This window comes from Rhinolophus sinicus, chromosome 3 (genome assembly GCF_057876585.1).
Source record: "Rhinolophus sinicus isolate RSI-liver-muscle chromosome 3, RSI-T2T, whole genome shotgun sequence".
Lineage (NCBI taxonomy): Eukaryota > Metazoa > Chordata > Mammalia > Chiroptera > Rhinolophidae > Rhinolophus > Rhinolophus sinicus.
In genome coordinates, this window is record NC_142503.1 from 174,939,826 (window position 1) to 174,958,234 (window position 18,409).

General features: G+C 45.0%; 1 protein-coding gene across 11 annotated transcripts in view; it reads right to left on the reverse strand.

Moving 5' to 3' along the window:
- Positions 1-18,409, reverse strand: part of SLC8A3 (solute carrier family 8 member A3) — a 166,909-nt gene that overhangs the window by 94,657 nt on the left and 53,843 nt on the right. For all 11 annotated transcript variants that reach the window (XM_074327282.2, XM_074327279.2, XM_074327281.2 and 8 more), the window contains one exon: positions 7,164-9,009. In XM_074327282.2, the coding sequence (XP_074183383.2) occupies positions 7,164-8,947 (1,784 nt within the window). In that variant the 5' untranslated portion in view covers positions 8,948-9,009. The remainder of the gene's footprint in view (positions 1-7,163; positions 9,010-18,409) is intronic.

The window sequence follows — 18,409 nt, forward strand, 5'->3', positions numbered from 1 at the left end:
AAGGAAGGGGATATAGGGAATAGGATAAGAATAAAAGAGGAGACGACGGGACTAACAGAAACGGGGAGGAAGGCACTGCGTGTGAGCAGGAGTGGAAACCACAGCACCAGTGTCTGCAGTACCAGCAGCAAATGCAGTAGAGAAAGGAAAGATGCAGCAGAGGATGTTTAGAAAAGAGAGTAAGTGTAAGAGAAGAGTATACAAACAACAAATAAGGTCTGAGCAGGAAAGTAAAGTGAACGCTTTTGAAAATCTGCAGCCAGGGCCATGGTTAGCCCTAGTGACGGTGACAGAGTACACCCCACATCACCACAGCTCAGGAAGAGAGGGCAGGTGGTAGTGGGGTTCGCAAAGAGAACTCGTGGGTTGCAAGAGGAGAAAACCAAAAGGTAGACAAATCAAGACCAGGAGCTCTGAAAAAGATGGACTACTAGGGACAAATGTCTGTGTCATAACTAACGGGTTCTCCATGAGCCCTAACCACCAAGTGGGAAGTGAGCTGGGCTCAGGCCGGGACACGTTAACCAGGTTGTGTCTGTGCCTGCTGGCCCGTAGCGGGAAAGGGTCAGGATGCTGCCGTGTATCGCTGGACTGACCTATACGCACATACCTAGTGATGACTCAGTTTTCATAAAAGCGTAATTTTCCATAATGAGTAAGTTCCACTTTCAATTTTATCTTGTTCTCTACTTGAGTACCTGGTAGGTGGGAGTGGTGGGAATATAATTCCTATGAATGATAACTATCATGCCAGCTGAGAATGTTTCCTATGTGCTTTCCTTCATGGTCATTTGGCAAAACTCTCAAAGCACTGATTCCTGCAAAATGCTTCCGGACTGCACAGAAGTTAAATAGGGGGACTTTGCTCTATTTGCAGAACAAGGAGTCGCCTCCCTCTAACCACTGACTCTGTGCCAGGGCTTCCTACTGCGTTCTCAAAGCACAACTTAGTTTTTCTTTTAAAAAGGAAAACAACACCTTGAAAAAGCTGAAGACCGAGCTCTGAATTCTACCTTCCTGTGCAGTTGACGGGGAACAGCCAAAGGGTACACAAGCAGTGAGTGCTGACGCACCACCCAATGCGTCTGGGAAGCTGATGACAGGTTGGACAACATGGAAGAGTCCTCCCCACTCACCCATCTCGCGTGGCCCAAGTGTCCCTTTCTGTCGCCCTTGTGACTGAATGAGGAAACTTTGACCTTAAGAGCCAGAAGTCGAGACAAAAGAAGCAAGGCGGTGGCAGGCTCTCCATCAGTATCCCAACTAGCACCTCTCCAAGGAGTGCACAGGAGAACCTGCTTTGAGGATAAGACTTTCATTTTCTGACTGGACAGTCATGTGATCATCTCCAATCACAATGTGCCTTTCTCCTAAAACCATCCCGACATTCTCCCTGGTGGAATCTCCATCCCTGTAACACTGAGTTTTCTGGAGGGCAAACCAACATGAGAATACCAAGGCTGGACACACTGATGCTCTGACTAAATCAGGTAGAGGGGGTGTTACCAGGGGATACTGTACCTTTAGGCCCAAAGCAAGTTAACCTGGAAGGCTCTGGACTTTGGGAGATTTTTGCAGACATGTAAGGTTTAAGTAGACTTGGGTGCTTTATGGATCCTAGAGTTGAAATACGTCTTTCTTTGATATACTCTTTGACAATAATTTCAGTAATTTCAGTAATTAAGAAGAAAAGAAAAAAATCATTGGGATATGGGGCTTTTGTGGGCAAAATATCAAAGGCTTCTTGCTAAAAAGGCCACGTAGTCTTGAGTCACTCCTTTGGGTCCAGAAGAGGGAGAATTGTAGTTGAACAACCTATTTGAAATGTTCCACTGTACTGTTTCGTTCCCCCATTCAACAACTGGCTTAGATATGGAATCCCTTCTTCAGGAACCCTGAGCAAGTACACAGATCCACTGGGAGTTCCATGAAGCCATGGGCCCTGGTAACTGATTGTTTACCTAAAGCTGGGGAGACATTTTGTTACTAGAAGTCAGGCACTGAAGGCAGAAGAAAAGAGAAAGGGAGGGATGCCAGCTAAGGGAGAATTATCACGACCTCCACCCAACTCACACCCTTGCTAGGCTTGCACCTTGTAACTTTTCTCAATCACAGCAAAGGCATTCTGGAGGCAAACAATCTCCCTTGGTGGCAGGAAAGAGACTATCCTAACACTTTGCTGAGCCAAAGGAAAAAGAAAAGGCCTACTGTGTTTTAGTCAAATTGAAGGATGTGCACATTGTGCCCTGGAGCACTCCAGATTTTTATAGATTCTGACGGAAAGATTACTTGGGGTTGAAACTTTACGGAGAAAGCACCCCTGGAAGAGAATGGCCTGCAACATTTTGGAAAAAAATTCATTATTTCATGGAACAAGGTCTTATCTGTAGTTTGCCAGCACTGCCTGAAAGATGTCCCAGCTCTGCTTGTCACCTTTCCTCAGTAAGAGATCATTAAAATAAAGGTTTTGTGTGTTGTTTTTTTCTACCTGCTCAATGTTTTCCTTCCTCAACAGTCTCAAGGTGAACCAAGGGATTAAAAATAGTCCATAATACATTATTATTCTTAGTCATTAGCCACATAATACTCTTGGATTTGCACTTCCAGAGCATCTTCCACCCAAGAATTTCCATGTTCTTTCCAAAGTTAACATTTTCCTGATGGGTAAAAAGAAAAATAAAAAATTCAAACAGGGAGGAGGAGATATCAAATCTATAGCCTTTAGAAAGCCCTTTCCAACTCCAACTTTATTTCACATCAACTGTGTGATCTTGGACAAGTCACTTTCCCTCTCTGAATCTCAGCTTCATAATTTGTAAAAATGGGAGGTCAGATACCTTCCAGCTTTAACATTCTAATTTTGTTGGGAAATCTGTTGCATAGCTAATATTCCATTCTTCTTCGAAGGAGGCCTGTGCTATTTAAGTATAGTAGATCTTGGCATTTACATGCTCGACATCGGTGACTTTGAGTAGTCCTAGAGACACCAAAGGTCCATCAGCTGCAATAATCTGTTATTTTGCAGAGGCGTGCTGTGAGCCTGGGATACAGGAGCCAGGCACGTGTTTGGTGAGTGAGATGAACGTGCCAGCAGAACCCACATCTCCGTGAGGTTTTGCTATTGCCGGCAGCAGGCTCAAAGGCCACAATTCTCGTGATGTGCTGCAGTCACAAAGGTGGGGATTCTTCTAGATCTTGAAGTTGTCAATAGCATCCCAATCAAATGTCAAGAGTTGATTGTGATGTGGGTTTAAAGTAATCATGTCCCCACCCCCACGTCATCTACTTCACCACTACACCATAAACGAAGGCTGCTTTAAAAACTTTAGTGGTGCCATACACACAGCAAGGAGATTTCATTCCTCTTTTATTGAACTTTTCTCAACCATAGCACTTCTCCCACGTGTTTTGATTTGTCTGTAACCCTTGTGTCCTCTCCACCCTCTCCACCGGAGAAGATCCTTGAGAGCTGAGTTGCCAGCTTTTCTTATTTATTTATCTCCAGTACCTAGTACTGTACCTACTATGACATTTAATGTTTACTGAATGACTGAGCACCTTCACGAGCAGGCACTGTGTTAACAGTGCATTTTCTTTGCGTTTGTACGTAGCACTTGGTCACACAGCAGCAGGATAGATATTATTATTCCTATTATTCCAACAACATATCTGGGATTAAGACAAGTGAAGTGACTTGTTCAAAGTTACACGGCTGGTGAGTGAAGAACTCACGTCTGTTCGTCAGACTCCAAAGTTCGTGTTTTGCCATCCTACCATCTTTGAAGAAGCAAAGCATAAAACCAAATAAGTGAATTCATGGACCCAATATTACTGCGAGAGCATCGGCTTGGCTTCAACCTTAATAGATTTAGAGGAGTATGGTGAAGGCAAAATGGGTACTGCTACCCGGCTTGGTAGGCAAAGAAAACTACACAAAGAGAGGAGGATTAGAAAGTGGACTTGTTCCCGGCATCACACAACTTCTACATAGGTACCCTGAGGTTTTCAGTGCCAGTTTCCAGATTAGTACCGCAATTAGCAGGGTCTCAGGAAAGAACTGGGTTCTAGCTAAGCTCAAGTTGAATCGGACTGGAGCTTGCAATTTCAGGTGGAACTGGAAAGCAAGCATTCATGACTCAATTAAGTGAGTCATTTGAATAGCCACTTTCCTTCCTGGGTCTCATGGTTTAGTCAAGAGCTTTCGGGCCTTTCAAATCTCAGTTGGGACCAGCAGCATCAAGAGCTTATTAGAAATGCAGAATCTCAAGCCCTACTCTAGACCTTTTGTAACATAATCTGCATTTTAGCAAGATCCGTGGGTGGTTCATCAGCACATTAAAATCTGAGAAACATGCCTCAAAGATATTCTAAGGTCGTTTCTGGTTCTAATATTTTATGAGTTTAGATTAGGAATCCTCATGGTAACCAAAAAACTAGCATGCTTATTAATAGGGTCACATACAGAGCCAAGTGACCTGATCCTCTTAACGATATCTTTGAAGAATATTGCTATTTCATCGATATTATTAGGTTGGTGCAAATGTAATTGCAGTTTAAAAGGTTAAAAATAACTGCAAAAACCGCAATGACTTTTGCACCAACCTAATACTATTAATGGCCTCAATTACTAAGCGTATACCATGTACAAGGAACATCATATACCATATCTTGAATCATCATAACTGCTCTGCAAGAGACATTATTGTCCCCATTCTGACAATGAGAAACTAATCTCATACATTAATATAAGTCCCCCAAACTACATGATCAACTCAGTAGTAGAGCCAAAATCTAACCCAGAATATTTAGAGTCCATGGTTTTCCTGCTACATCATACTGCCTCTAGTTGTAAAATTACAATTTAAAGTATCAAGTGTAGGGAACCGATGTACGGAGAGACCAGCAGATTTTGAACTCATTTTCCAGCAATGAAGAAGACCAAAAGGGTAGTCTGAGTCTACTGAAGTCTAAAAAATAAAACAAAGGAATAGCTGGGAACATAGACTTGTTCACCCAACCCTAGAATACCTGGATCAGAATTTCAGTCATGGGGAGGTTGACATACATTTAGAACCAATATCACCCAGAAGTGATCATTCATAAAGCATATTTACACTGAGGTATTATCCAAGCTGAAAGCACAAATATGAAGGTTTAGCATATTCAGAAATCTTCGGTGCACGACTGATTATTAATGGGACAAAGAAACTGGAAGCCAAGTCTCTGATCTCTCAAAAACTACCCTTCAGTGCCCTCGGTAGGATAGGTACTGAACAGGAGGCACCGCATGTCTGTTAAATCATGGCCGATGCTGTGGTCTTGATGTCATTTAATGCCTGACAATAAGCGCTTATATACTGACATTGCATAAACGTATAGGAAATTTCACAGAGTTTGTCTTCCCAGAGAGGGCCTGTCCTTCATTTGTATGGATGAATGAACACTCTCCCCAGAGCACATATAAACGATAGTATTCTCTAGAAGGCACAGGTTTCTATTTACATTAACAAATGACTATTCTTCCCAACAAAATGACTAAACAGAGCTCTAATACATCAATTTGTCAATGGCTATTTCACTTTAGGAGACAATATCCCCTGTTCCATCTTTGGCTAGCACAAATATGACCTACACTGTGCACCTATGTCTATGGCTCAGAAAATCCTAGAGCTAAGAGGAACTACAAAAAGATCCAACTCTGCCTCTAAGCAAGGAAAGTATCGTTATTCTCACTTTACAGATGAGACAGTTTAGTTCCAGAGCTGAGACCAAATGACTTGCCCAAAGTCACATTATTAGGAAGAAATTGAGGAAGGACAAGAGCAGAGTCCCCTGAATGACTCACTCAGCTCTGTTGTCATCAGAACCGAACTCCCTTTGAGCTCTGTCCCAAGGCTGGACCTGGAAAGAAGCACTTCTATAATCTCTCTCCCTCGGTTCTATGGACCCCCTTTTCCATGAGCGCCTTCCTTCCCTCTTCTGGAAGTTGTATGGTTTTATTTCCCACTGAAAGTATTTTTAGCATGTTCTCATCCCGCCTTCTGATATCCCCCTTTTGTTTGTCACACCTTCTCCTGCTACTGCTTATTGCTTGGATATGAGCAGGAATTCAGAGACAAGTTTCCCATTTCTCATCCCCATCCTTCTTGGCCACCCTGGAAAGTCTCCCCTCTCATAAGCTGGGAATCCTGGGGAAAGTAATTCTGCTTTCTTCTTCAAAGCTACCCATCTGAGAAAGGGACAGAACACCCATTACAAGAAGGTTTAATGGAGGGAGGCCTTAGAGTTATGGAGGCCAAACAAGTGCAATACTCACAGTGTGACAAGAACTAAATGGGGCAGTGACGTGAGAACTACTGCAGGAGAATTCTGGACTATAAAAAGAGATGACCACACAGAAGATGTATTTTCTTCCACAATTCTTAAGAGGCTTCTCCTTCACTGCTAAGCCAGACTGTGGAGTTTAGACCTGTGACTAAAGACAGGTGGCTGCTGCCCTGGGAGCTCTGCTTCTCCAAGATACATCCAGTACCCAAGCCATACTGACTCATCTCACCTAGACCGGGCAAGCCTCGTGAAATAGCCTGTGGGCATTTAAACAGACTGCCAAGTTTCAATCAATTTTGCAATTTCAAAATTGAAGGAAAGGTGCCTGAAATCTGTCATGTTACACAACTGCAATATGGCACTGGGGGGAAAAAAGCCAATGCCAATTGCTTTCTTGAGGATGTCCTGATTGGGCTATCACTGTCTCAGAATGGAAAGGGTTGGCTTCAAAGCTCATATAAGCCCTTAGTATGAGGAGAGGAGGAAGGAGACATCCAAGTGGTCTCCTAGCTCTTGCTTAGTCCCAAGAATTCTCCAAAAGTTGGTATCAAAACTTGTGTCACCCCACACCTCCACCAGCCATCATGTTGAGTTTCGGTGGGCAAAATCTGTGTCCTTAGATCCTGCTACAGGATTCCTTGCCCAGAAACAATGTAAAGTGAGAAAACTGAAGGACAGTTTGGAAGCAGAATTTGCCAGTAGCGTCTGCTGATCCTGCACACCTGTGATGGAACCAAAGTTTGACATTAACACAAATACAAGGAAAAGTTGTAAAGAGGGGAGTAGAAGGATATGGCAAGGGATGGAGGGGGACCGAATTCCAAAAGGTTACTTACACAGTTTCATCATTCTTGAACTGCAACTCCCCAAACGTGTCTTCAAAATCCTCACCACCACCCTTGGCTGTCCCTTCTACTGTCCTAAAGGGGACGATGACTGTGCCCCGGGCACCTGATGTCCGCAGAACCTTGACCTCCATGACACCAATACTCTCACTGACATGAATAGTGTCACATTCAAAAGTGAAGATGCCTGCATGGTCATCATCCAAGATAGTGACTGTGGCCACACAAGGTGACACCAGGACAGCCCGAGGCAAGGGAAGACAATTGAGTATTGTTGGAGACATCCCCTCCTCTGGCTGCTCCTCCTCTACGCGGACATTGCTCAACCTCACAAAGAAGTGTTCGTCCTCCTCAAAAATGTCATCGTCAATGATGCCCACAGAGAACTCCTTCTGGGTCTCTCCTGGCTTCAGAACCACAGTGCCCTCTGTGAACTCATAGTCAGCCCCTGCATTGGCAGAACCATCCTCTGTTTTGTAGTCCACATACATGGTCTTGGACGTGTCCCCTCCTTTCCTTACCACTGTCAGGAGTACGGCCCCACAGTTCTCCAGGCACTGGTAAGAGCACGGGTCAAAGAAGACCTTGGAGACAAAGTCCTCAGGCTCATCAGTATGTACTTCGCTCATGCTGGAGGCCTTTTTGGCTTGTTCTGATGCATGTTTCTTCAGGATATTGCCTGCGCCAGTCATCTTACGGGTGGCTTGGATCCGGTAGAAGGCGCGGCTCTTCTGCTGATGAGAAAGAGCATAGTAGTTGGCCATCTCTACGAGCTGATCTAAGTCCTTCTCTGGGTGTTTTTGCTTCAGATCCTTGAGAATCCGGATCATCTCCCTGCGGGACTCATCCACTTCCTTCCCTTCTAGGGGCACCAGGTTCCCATCGAGGAAGTGGGAATTCATCATTTTTCCATCCATCTCAATGCCCTTGGGGTGGTCACCCTCTGATTCTATGATAATTCCTCGGTGTTTATCTGTGCGGTACCTTTTGTGCATGTATTTGTAGAAGAGCAGTCGCCTATCTGCCACCCAGGCCAGAAGGACACATACTGGAAAAAAGAAGAGAGTGAGGAGGCCTTCCCAAACCTGGACCACACCAGGAGAGAAGACTGCCAGGATCATATAGAGCCAGATGTAGGCAAAGATGCTCCAAGCGGCAGTGACGAAGAAGACTCGCAGGTGCTTGATCTTACGAGTCTCTCCCTCGGGGATCACGTAGACGCAGATGCCAATGATGATGAACATGTTGAAGGCTGCACTGCCTACGATGGTGGAAGGTCCCAGATCACCAGCAATGAACCCGTGACCACACACCTCAATTAAAGAGAGGAGGATCTCAGGAGCAGAGGAACCCAGGGCCATGAGGGTCAGGTTAGAGACAGTTTCGTTCCATACCCGAACCGTTGTTGTACTTGTCTCTCCATTGGGCTTTTTGATAGTCACCTCTCTCTCTTGAGAAGTGATGACTTCAATAGATGCCATGAAGCGGTCGGCAATGATGGATACTCCAAGGAACATGTATATCAGAGCCACAAAGTAAACAATGACCCTGGCAATCTTGTCCCCAAGGGAAGGGTTCTCCGGGTACCAGATTGGTAAGATGACACCCTCCTTGCAGTCTGATGACCCTGAACAGGACTCATTGTTCTGCCCTGTGCTGGGCACATCCCCTGAGCCACCAGCCTCTGCCCGAAGACCATTCAGGAAGAGCACAAAGGTAATCAGCCCAAAATGGAGGAAGGCAGAGGTGAGAGGCTGCAACCTTAACCACGCCATACACAAGACTTAGCCGCTGGCTTCCACTGCAGCACCAATGGTCCTCCTGACAGGCCAGAGACCTAAAAAAGATCAGAGAGGCAGGAAAAGGCATGAGGAAAAGGGAGGTGCAAATGGCAGGTTTCCACCACCAATACAAACTGATATTTCACCTCGAGTGACATATTGCACTACCATATGGGGCAGTCTCTCACTTGGAAAAATACATGTTAGTGGGAGGCACAAATAGCTGGTCTGTCCTCAGGACCATCTGCTGGAGACTCAGTTGAAGAATGGCTTAAAATAGCTGGGGATATTGGTAATGGAAACAAATGATGCCCGTCTAGTCCTGTCTCCCAAACCTACTGTTATCTGTGAGAGTTCTCAAAAATCAGCTTAAAATAGGCCAAGAATGGTCTGAATTTTCAACCACTTACACTATTTCTAGGGTTTTCAGCCTTCTTTACCTCACTATCATCATACTCAAGAATTTTGTATAACATGGGTTTATAAGAGCACATACTGAATTAAACTGTTATCATGAGATAACCCCCAAAACAGAACACGTTGTCTGTGTGCAATTGAGCCCCCTAGGGAAAAACTCCTTCCCCCAATGCAAAACTTGTGCAGGTGAGCTATCGTTCTGAGATTGCTTAGGAGAGGAAGCAAGTTAATGCTGTAGTAAATGCTACCTACCGTGTAGCTACACCAAAGGGCTGGAAGCTATGTCCACAGCACCCCTTCGCCCTCCAGCAACACATGCTTATGAAACCGTTTCGGTATCCAGTTACAAGAAAACGAAGCTCAGTCAGCCACTCAAATTCCAGACCCAAACATTGAGAGGGCCAAGTGGTAGAAATCACTATTAATAAGACGTGCAAGTGGCTCTCAAATAAGTTTTTATTTTTAACTGTAGACAAGATTTGGGGGTGAAATGCAGCCTCATCTCCTAGCCTCAAAGCACTAACAGGTGAGCATAAATTCAGAAGCATGGAAAGAAACTCAACGGAAACTAGTCTCATCTTTCCACTCATTGCCTCCTTCAGCTAGAATGAGAATACAAATAACCACGCGATAGCTAAAAACAACAAACCAAAAACTACTTGCCAATTTCCCCCCCTCTGCTGTAAACGTGTGGGATACTTTTAGTAACAGAAGAATGCTGATTGACACCTGTACAGCATCTTAAAGGATTCAGGTCCTGCACCTCCTAACCTGCTCCTCCTTCTCCACGGCTTCCCATCTCAGGAAATAGCACCTCCACCCACCCGGTTACTCGTGCCAAAAGGTAGGTCTTTGCTAGTCTGCAAGCCTTCTTCTCCCACCTTTTCCTTATCCAATCCAACACTAAATCCTATCAACTCTCCTTACATCTCTACCACCACCATCATAGCCCAAAACACCATTACTCCTCACCTGATAAACCTGTGCAGTAACTGCCAGACTGAACTCACCTCTCCAACTCTTGCTGTTCTCTTTGCCATTTCCTCACACAGCCACACTCATCTTTTTTAAAAAACCGAAGCCTATGCTATCACTTCCCTGTTTGAAACCCTTCAGTAGTTTCCTCTTGTTCTTAATATAAAGACCAGACTCCTTCCCATGACCTAGAAAGCTTTGCAGGAGCTATCTTCCTCCTCCTCTTCCCCTTCATCTCCCGGCACTCTCCCTCTTGCTACCTTTCAGCAACAATGGACTTCGTATCAGGTCATTTTTCACCTCAGGACCATTGCACATGACATCATCTATACATGCTGGAATGACTGTTTTTTGTTTGTACCCCCACTCTCAACAACCCTTTAGATTGCAGCTTAAGTGTCACTTTCTCAGAAAACCTTGTCCTCACCCCCTGAAATGGTCAACTCCCTCTGTTATGTCCTCTCACCACACTCTTTTACTTTTCCTTCATGACACTTATAAACTTTGAATTTGTGAGATTATATGTTTAATGTCAAACTCATCCATTAAACTGTGAATGACATAAAGGCAAAGACTATGTCTATTCTGTTTATCATGGTGTCCTAAGTAACTACTTAGTCAGTAGCTGCTCAGTAAATGTATGCTTCTGAAATAAATAAACGCAGCCAGAAAGGAAGTTTCCTCAGTGGTATGGATTGTGTCTCCCCCACCAACTCGTACGTTGAAGCCCTAAGCCCCAACGTGACTGTATTGGAAGATATGGAGGTAAAAAGGAGGTAATTAAGGTTTAACGAGGACATAAGGGTGGGGTCCTAAGCTGACAGTATTGTTGGACTTACAAGGAGAGGAAGAGAGAACTCGCTCTGCCATGTGAGGACACAGTGAGAAAGTGGCCATCCGCAAGCCAGGAAGACAGCACTCACCAGAAACCGAACTGGCCAGCACCTCCATCTTGGACATCTTAGCCTCCAGAACTGTGAGAAAATACACTTCTATTGTGTAAGCCACCCGGTCTATGGCATTTTGTGATGGCGGCCTGAGCAGACTAACACATTCTGACATCAGCCTTCTTCAAGTCATTTTATGTCTGAATTACAGCCATTTGTTTGAGAAAAAGAATATATAAATCTCATAAACAAATCTTGACTTGATTTTAGAGGCTCTGTAGGACCTCTTTAAATTCCCAAGGCTTGTCCTCAAAGACAAATTCTCTTTGGGACACAGTATGCTTTGGTGCGTACTGTAATCTTGAAGGCCTTCCTCCCAAAGGGCTCTGGGGATTAGCTTGGTTTCATATTCCCCAGAATGGCAGCCAAGTGCTGAGGCCCACATTCCCCATTACTCCAGGTACTGGGGGTCATCACAGCAGGTGTCTGGGGCTTTGATCTCAGGAAAGTAAAGGTTACGAGGATGACTGTGGAAGAGGAAGGCGATGCCCAGCATCGATATTCAAAGGTGGACAAAGCTCTCATAATGTGCGCTATACTCAGAGACCCCATTCACAGGTTTGGCACCCTGGAGAAACATGGACAGAGAAGGATCTTGGCACCTTGCTTTGACCTCTGAAAACCTGACACTTTGTGGATTCTAATAAGCACCAGGCAGGAGGAGACAGAAGGTGGGCACAGCTGGAGCAGCTCTTTGATCAAGAGCCAAGATGGTGACAAGAGGTGGCAGCTGCATGGATGGGTTAGCCAACCCCAAGGAGGTGGGCTATCCACAGGTTAGGGATGAGGGCTGGCCTGCTGCACTTAAAGGACATGGAATTATCCTGATTAATGGGGACAAAGACTCCTGCGTCTCTTGCCCAGCAGGATAACTAAGGAGGTTTTGTTCTCCTCAGCCTCACAAATACCTATGGCAACAGGTTTTCTATGGGAAATATGCTATCATGTGGTCAGAATCAGAGGCCAGTCAAAGAAGACTTTTCCCTGAGAAAACAAATGAACGGAAGGACAGGATGAAAGAAAACAAGGTAAGAAGAAGGCTAATAAGTGCTTGCACAAAGTTTTTGGAATTGAAGGTGGAAAACGACCTGTGAATTCCCAGTTGTTCTTTCCAGCCCTGCCAGGAAATGTTTTCTGAGATTTTAGAGGGAGAGGGACACCGCTGATGATCAAGCCAAGGGTCATTTTCTTGTGCCATTGCCCCAGCCCCAGATACCAATTGAGACAGAGCCCAACCTCCTGGGGGTCCACCCCAGCGCTTTAGATACCCAAATCTTTCCAGAAGGCTCTAAATCAGCCCTAAGGCACACTCGGATATGACTCAGCTTGAAACTTCCAGAACCACCCCCAAAAAATGCAGATATTAAGAATAGTAGCTAACACTCGGAAGCATTTGTTGTGAGGTAATGCTAAGTACTTCCTCAGTTAATCTTCGTAACAACCCTATGAGAGCAGTACTATTTTTAATCCCTATTTTACGTTTTGAGAAACTAAGTTAAGTGAGAGTATAAAGCAAGGAAGTAGCAAAGCCAGAACTCACACACAGATGACATAAAATGTATGATTTTTAACTACTCCAGTTTACGAAGACATCCCACTTTGTGACAGAACATCCATGACCCCCAGTCCAGTCCTCTGTGGACTTAGGAACCATGACTGCCCCACACAGCCTAACAGGAGAGACTAGCCACTTGGTCAAGTTTTCTAGCCCCCAGGCTTACTGGGGGTGTCCTCGCTGCCCAATGCAGTCTCCCCCCCGAATATTCTCCTTCCGTAAGTTCAGTTTGACAAAAATTAACAAAAGCCAGTGATTCGCCAGGCCTGGTATTAGCTGCTGCTCGAGGGCAAAATGGAAAACAAGACACAACGTTCTCTTTCGAAGATGCGGTCCTAGCAAAGGTAGACAGCTGCACAAATGAAACATGTCTTGCCTCCTGCTTCACTTTTACTATAATATGTGAGGGTAAGGGCAGAAAGCTGAGAGAACATGAAGAGGGCACTGAGCCAGCCTGGGGAGTCAGGAAGGCATTCCGGAGGAGGTGATCCCGGAAATGAGTCTTTAAGCATGAGTGAACTTCAGTCAAAAGAAGAAGAAGAAGAAGAAGAGGAAGAGGAAGAGGAAGAGGAAGAGGAAGAAAGGAAGTGGGAAGGGCATTCGAGTCAAAAAGAACAGCCTAAGCAGAGACACAGAGACATGGACCATCCCGCTGTGTGCATGGGATTACAAGGAATTGAGTGTGAGGCAGGAGGGGAAGAATATAAGCGTCCAGAAGACTGGACATGTAGCGGGGACTCAATTTATGGCAAGTCTTATATGCCAGGCTGAGAAGGTCGGATTGTATCCTGGGGACAGTGGAAAGTCAATGATAGGATATTAAACAGGAGAATGACATGGTCTGATTTGTAGTTCAGAGAAAGCAATTTGGCTAAAGGGCTTAGGATGGCTGAAAAGGAACAAGACCAGAGCAGGAAGATCAGTTAGAAATCTGTTGGAAACAGAACAGACACAGATAAAGAGGATGGGCCTAGGGTATATTCTGCATATGATGTCCCTCTGTCCCCATGTCACATTCCTCTTCCAACGCTAAACTGAAGCCCCAGCTCAGCCCACAGCCTCTCATCTCTCTCCTGGACTATTTTCCTAACACCCCCAGGGCCATCTGCAAGGTGTCTGTGTCCTCAGCAGTGGCTCCTGACATCTTTTAATATCACTGGCAAATTTAATTAAAGTCACTGTTCCGCTGCTCTTCCAGATCATTAATAAAACAGTGCCACCAGGCCAGACGGAGCGAATTCTCCCTCCTGCTACGCCCTCCACTTTCTCCAATGGGAACACTGCTCCGGGCCTGTCACCAGCCTGGGTAGAGTCGTCCTGCTCTGCTTCTAAATCTGGGCCCCTGCACAGGCATCACAGCCAATTTACATTAAAATTTTAGGTGCAGCCAAGCTGCACTGGATCCAACGTTTCACTCGAGTCCAAGAGCACGGCATCTTCTCCTGTGCTTCCTCTGCCTACAGGGGATGAGAGGCAGTGCAGAGGCTTCTCTGTGGCAATGCTCTCCCCCCACCCCCCCAAGAAACACAGGAACTAAATTCCCAGCACTTCAAGAGTAGGAAATATGTGACCTCAGCTGCTTAGACAGTTTGATTGTCACAACTGGAACTTGGATCACAGGAGGAAAACATAATGATGCTGTTTTTCATGCATTACCTCTTTGAATCTCCATAGTGAGGAAAGTACTATTATCATCATGCCCATTCTGCAGATAAGCCAATTTGAACTGATTAAAATGCATTTGCCCAAGAGCACAGTTAGTAAGTAGAAAAATAGGCACTTGAATTCCGGAAGCCTGACTCGGGAGCACACAGGGGTAACCATTGTGCGTGGTATGTACCCTGGGTTTGGGGACCCCTTTGAGCAAGGGCCTAGGGAGGGCAGGGTGAGTCTTTCTGAACATGGAGCCCTCACCACAAGCTTGGAGGTGCTACATACACCAGGGCAGCCTGGAGCAGTTGTTGCGCCCCAAATTTGAAAGCAGGGGCAAGAACTTTCTTCCTAGCTGAGCCTCAACGACTTGTAAGATTCTGAAGAGTCAGTGAACTTCTCAGAGCATTAGCTTCCCCGTCCAGAAAATTCATGTTGGTTGGATGATCTCCAAAGTTTCATTAAGACAAAGATACTTTGATTGCAGGCAGGCCTGTCTTTCAAAAGGCAAAGAAGTGAAGGGACACATTTGAGTTAGGTTGGGCCCAAGTAGTGTGAGCTGCGCACGAAATTTAGACTCCCAAGGAGATCTCAGAGGATAAAAGAGTAAGTTAAGGGAGGGCGGCAGGAAAACAAACCCAAGAGAAAGTCAAGGCGAGCCTACATTTTGGATTTACCAAAAGCACCTTGGATTAAATCCATTTTTTAAACAACTGCTCTTTGAATGACCATTTTTAGGTCACGCACTGTGCTAGTGATTGGGAGTACAGCCATGGCCGAGCTATACCAAACCCCCAACCTTATAGAGTTTATCTTCTGAGGGATAGAGACATCATGGATTACAATGATGTCATGGGAAGTAATATCTTCTTCTTGTTCTGCTCTAAGCACTCAGCTCCTTAAACCATGTGGGCAGCGGCTGCAATGCAGCACAGCGTTGTGAGAGAATCCTGCAGTCGTATGTGGTAACAGTAGTCTTCTGTTCTTGCTTCTCCATCTCATGCGATTGTCACAGTTTGCCTTCCCTGAAGCCCCTCAAGCCCTTAACAACACCCAAACCGTATGATAACTTCATGAAACCTGCTGACATTTTCCCAGGCACTATCTCACAAGAAGAGGAAGCCTTCTGGACAGTCCAGGCACCAACACACCTCATTCTCCTCATGCTTTATATGAACCAAGGACTTCAAAAATTACAACAACAATAATCACATCTATTCATTGAGTATCTACTCTATGGCTGGCACTGCATTAGGCACTTTTATAGCTGCTATTTACTATGTAAGGACCCCACAATGAGACAGGTCTTGCTACCTGTTTTAGAAATGAGGAGACTTGGGCTCCAAGATTAATAATTCACTGAAGGTCCAGTAGCTGAGCAAGTGGCACTGCTGGGCTGTGAAACTTGGTGTGTCAAATACCAAAGTCTGCTTTTCAACCCCAGGGAGTGAAAGGGGAGGTGAAAGAGCAGGGTAGGAATCCAGAGCCCTGAGGTCAAGCATCTAGAGTCCCAGAAACCTCTACCTCCTCTGGGAAGCCTTCCCTGATAATACCCTCTTCCTCCACTTTCCAAATGAGTCATTTACTGCCCTGTGTTCCTCTAGCACTTTGATCACCACTGAAGCACTTGTCACACTGACCTGGGCTTCTCTGTTTATATGTCCATTGTCTACACTCATGTAAACTCCCTGAGAGATTTCAATTCAATATAGGGAAGCTTTGTTTGTTTATTTATTTATGTGGGGGAGGGGTAGAGGAACAAAAGTGGTCACACTCGGTGAAAATCTATTGATAGGGCTCAGAGGTTGGACCTGCCTTCTGATATCCTCTCTGCCTCTAAAATTCTATGATTCAAAGGCTTGTGGATTCTATTATTCTAAGGCTTTGTTGATTCTTTACCAGACTCTATGAAGCCGGAGGATTTTGCCCTCTGCAACTCCTTGACAGATCTGCGGAGTCACAAACAATGACAGTGGGCCTGAGAGACAGGAAAAGGAAGGGCTTTGCCCACTTAAGTTGTGCTTCTCCCACTGCTAGATCTACACCTGCATTTAAGTCATTCCCCAAGGCAGACACAATAATGGAAGTAGGACCACGTGCTAGAGAGGGTTGTGCTTTGGAACAACGTTGGAGATCTAAAAAGTACAGACATCTGGATCCTTCTCCAGACCTAAGTTTTGAACTCACTGGGAGTGGAGCCTAGATATTTAGGTGTTTTGGGGGGATTTTTTTTTAAGTTCTTTAGTTGATTTTGAGGTACAGCCAAGGCGGAGAATCCTGGGAAAGAAGACAAGGAACATAGCCTGACAATGATATTTGCATCTCAGAGATTTCAACCAATAGGGACTTTCTTTGGACCAGGAGAAGGACTCAGGGTATCATGCGTTGACTCACAGGTGGGTACCACAAAGCCTTCCTATACACTCGACAAACACCCCACCCTCCTGGACTCTCCTTTACTTTCATACCTTGCCAAGGATAGTTAGCTTCAACTCCCTACCCACATAAGTAGGTCTTCCCTTTTTCTCTCTCCCTAACCCGCTGCCTGCTTGGTTTACACTTTTACTAAGGAAATGTAAAAGATCCAGCGTTCCCTTATCTTCACAGGAAAATGATGTTACCGATCCATTTTCAGCAGACATGTTTATACTTGTTTTCCCTCTCAGTGATGAGAGCTTAGGTGACTGTGTCCACACGTTCCCTCAGGGCCTCATTTGTGCATTTATTCACTCACGCATGCATTTGTATAAAACCCAGTCTATGTATCACAGGTTGACTTTCACTAAATTATGGTGAGAAGATTACTCTGATCTGTACCCAACTCATTTTTTTTTTTCACACTAAAAAAAAGAAAGAGAGAATAAAAGTTCCTAGAAGGAAGGAATTTTTATCTGTTTGGTATTTCTGTATCCCCAGTGCCTATACCAGTGCCTGGCATATAGTAGGTGCTCGGTATGTATTGATTAAATTGATACACTGAATAAATGTGCAAAAATAGAAGGCATAATATCCAGTGATTTCTCCCACTCTTGGCAGTGTTCAAATGAAGCATCCCATCTGTCAGGGATGCTATGAGCAAGGATTTTCAAATATGAGCAATATGAACAAAATATAATCTCCCTTTAGGAGCACATACTTCACTGGAGAACAGTGACAGAAAATGAAATAATTATAACAACACAAGTACTAGGTTTGGAAGCACGTGGAGTGTGCAAGAAGCACAGAAGATGCAAGGTGTGTGCTGCGTGGGATCCTCAGGGCCTGCTTCATGAACCAGGCAACTTTAGATTTAGGATTTAAAGAATGAACAGGAGGTAACTGGGTAAAAGCCAGCGAATGTCCAACAAAGGTAACAGAAAGCTGATGCTAAACAGCATGGCAGCCTTGAATGAGCAGGTCTGTTTAAAGAAGGTTGAGCAATGTGGCCAAAAACAGGGCACTTGAGAGAAGCTGCACAGATGAGTGAGGAATAGCTTGTAAAAGGCCTCGTACACCCAGCTAAGAAACTGGGGCATTATCTTGGAGGCACTAAGGAACCGCTGGAAGTTTTTATCATAGGAGGGACAAGATCAATGTTTTTCCTTTGGATAGCAGAGCTAGAGTGATGACAACATGGAAACTGGATAAATGAACAAAAGCAGGGCAAGACTAGAGGCAGAAGGATTAGTTCAGAGACTCTCCAGGCATTTGAGTGAGAGGGGATCAGAATGGGATGAGAGGCAAGGAGAGTAGGCCTGCTGGGGAAGGTGTGGATTTAAGAGTTCTTTCAATACATGTTGGATACTAACTGAAAATAGATGATAGGAAAGAAGAGGCAAAGCAAGGACCAAACCACATCAGGCACCTTCTTCAGCCACTGGCCCTGCAGAGTTCCTCCTGATTCAGGGATATACAGGCCCAAAGAAATGGAAG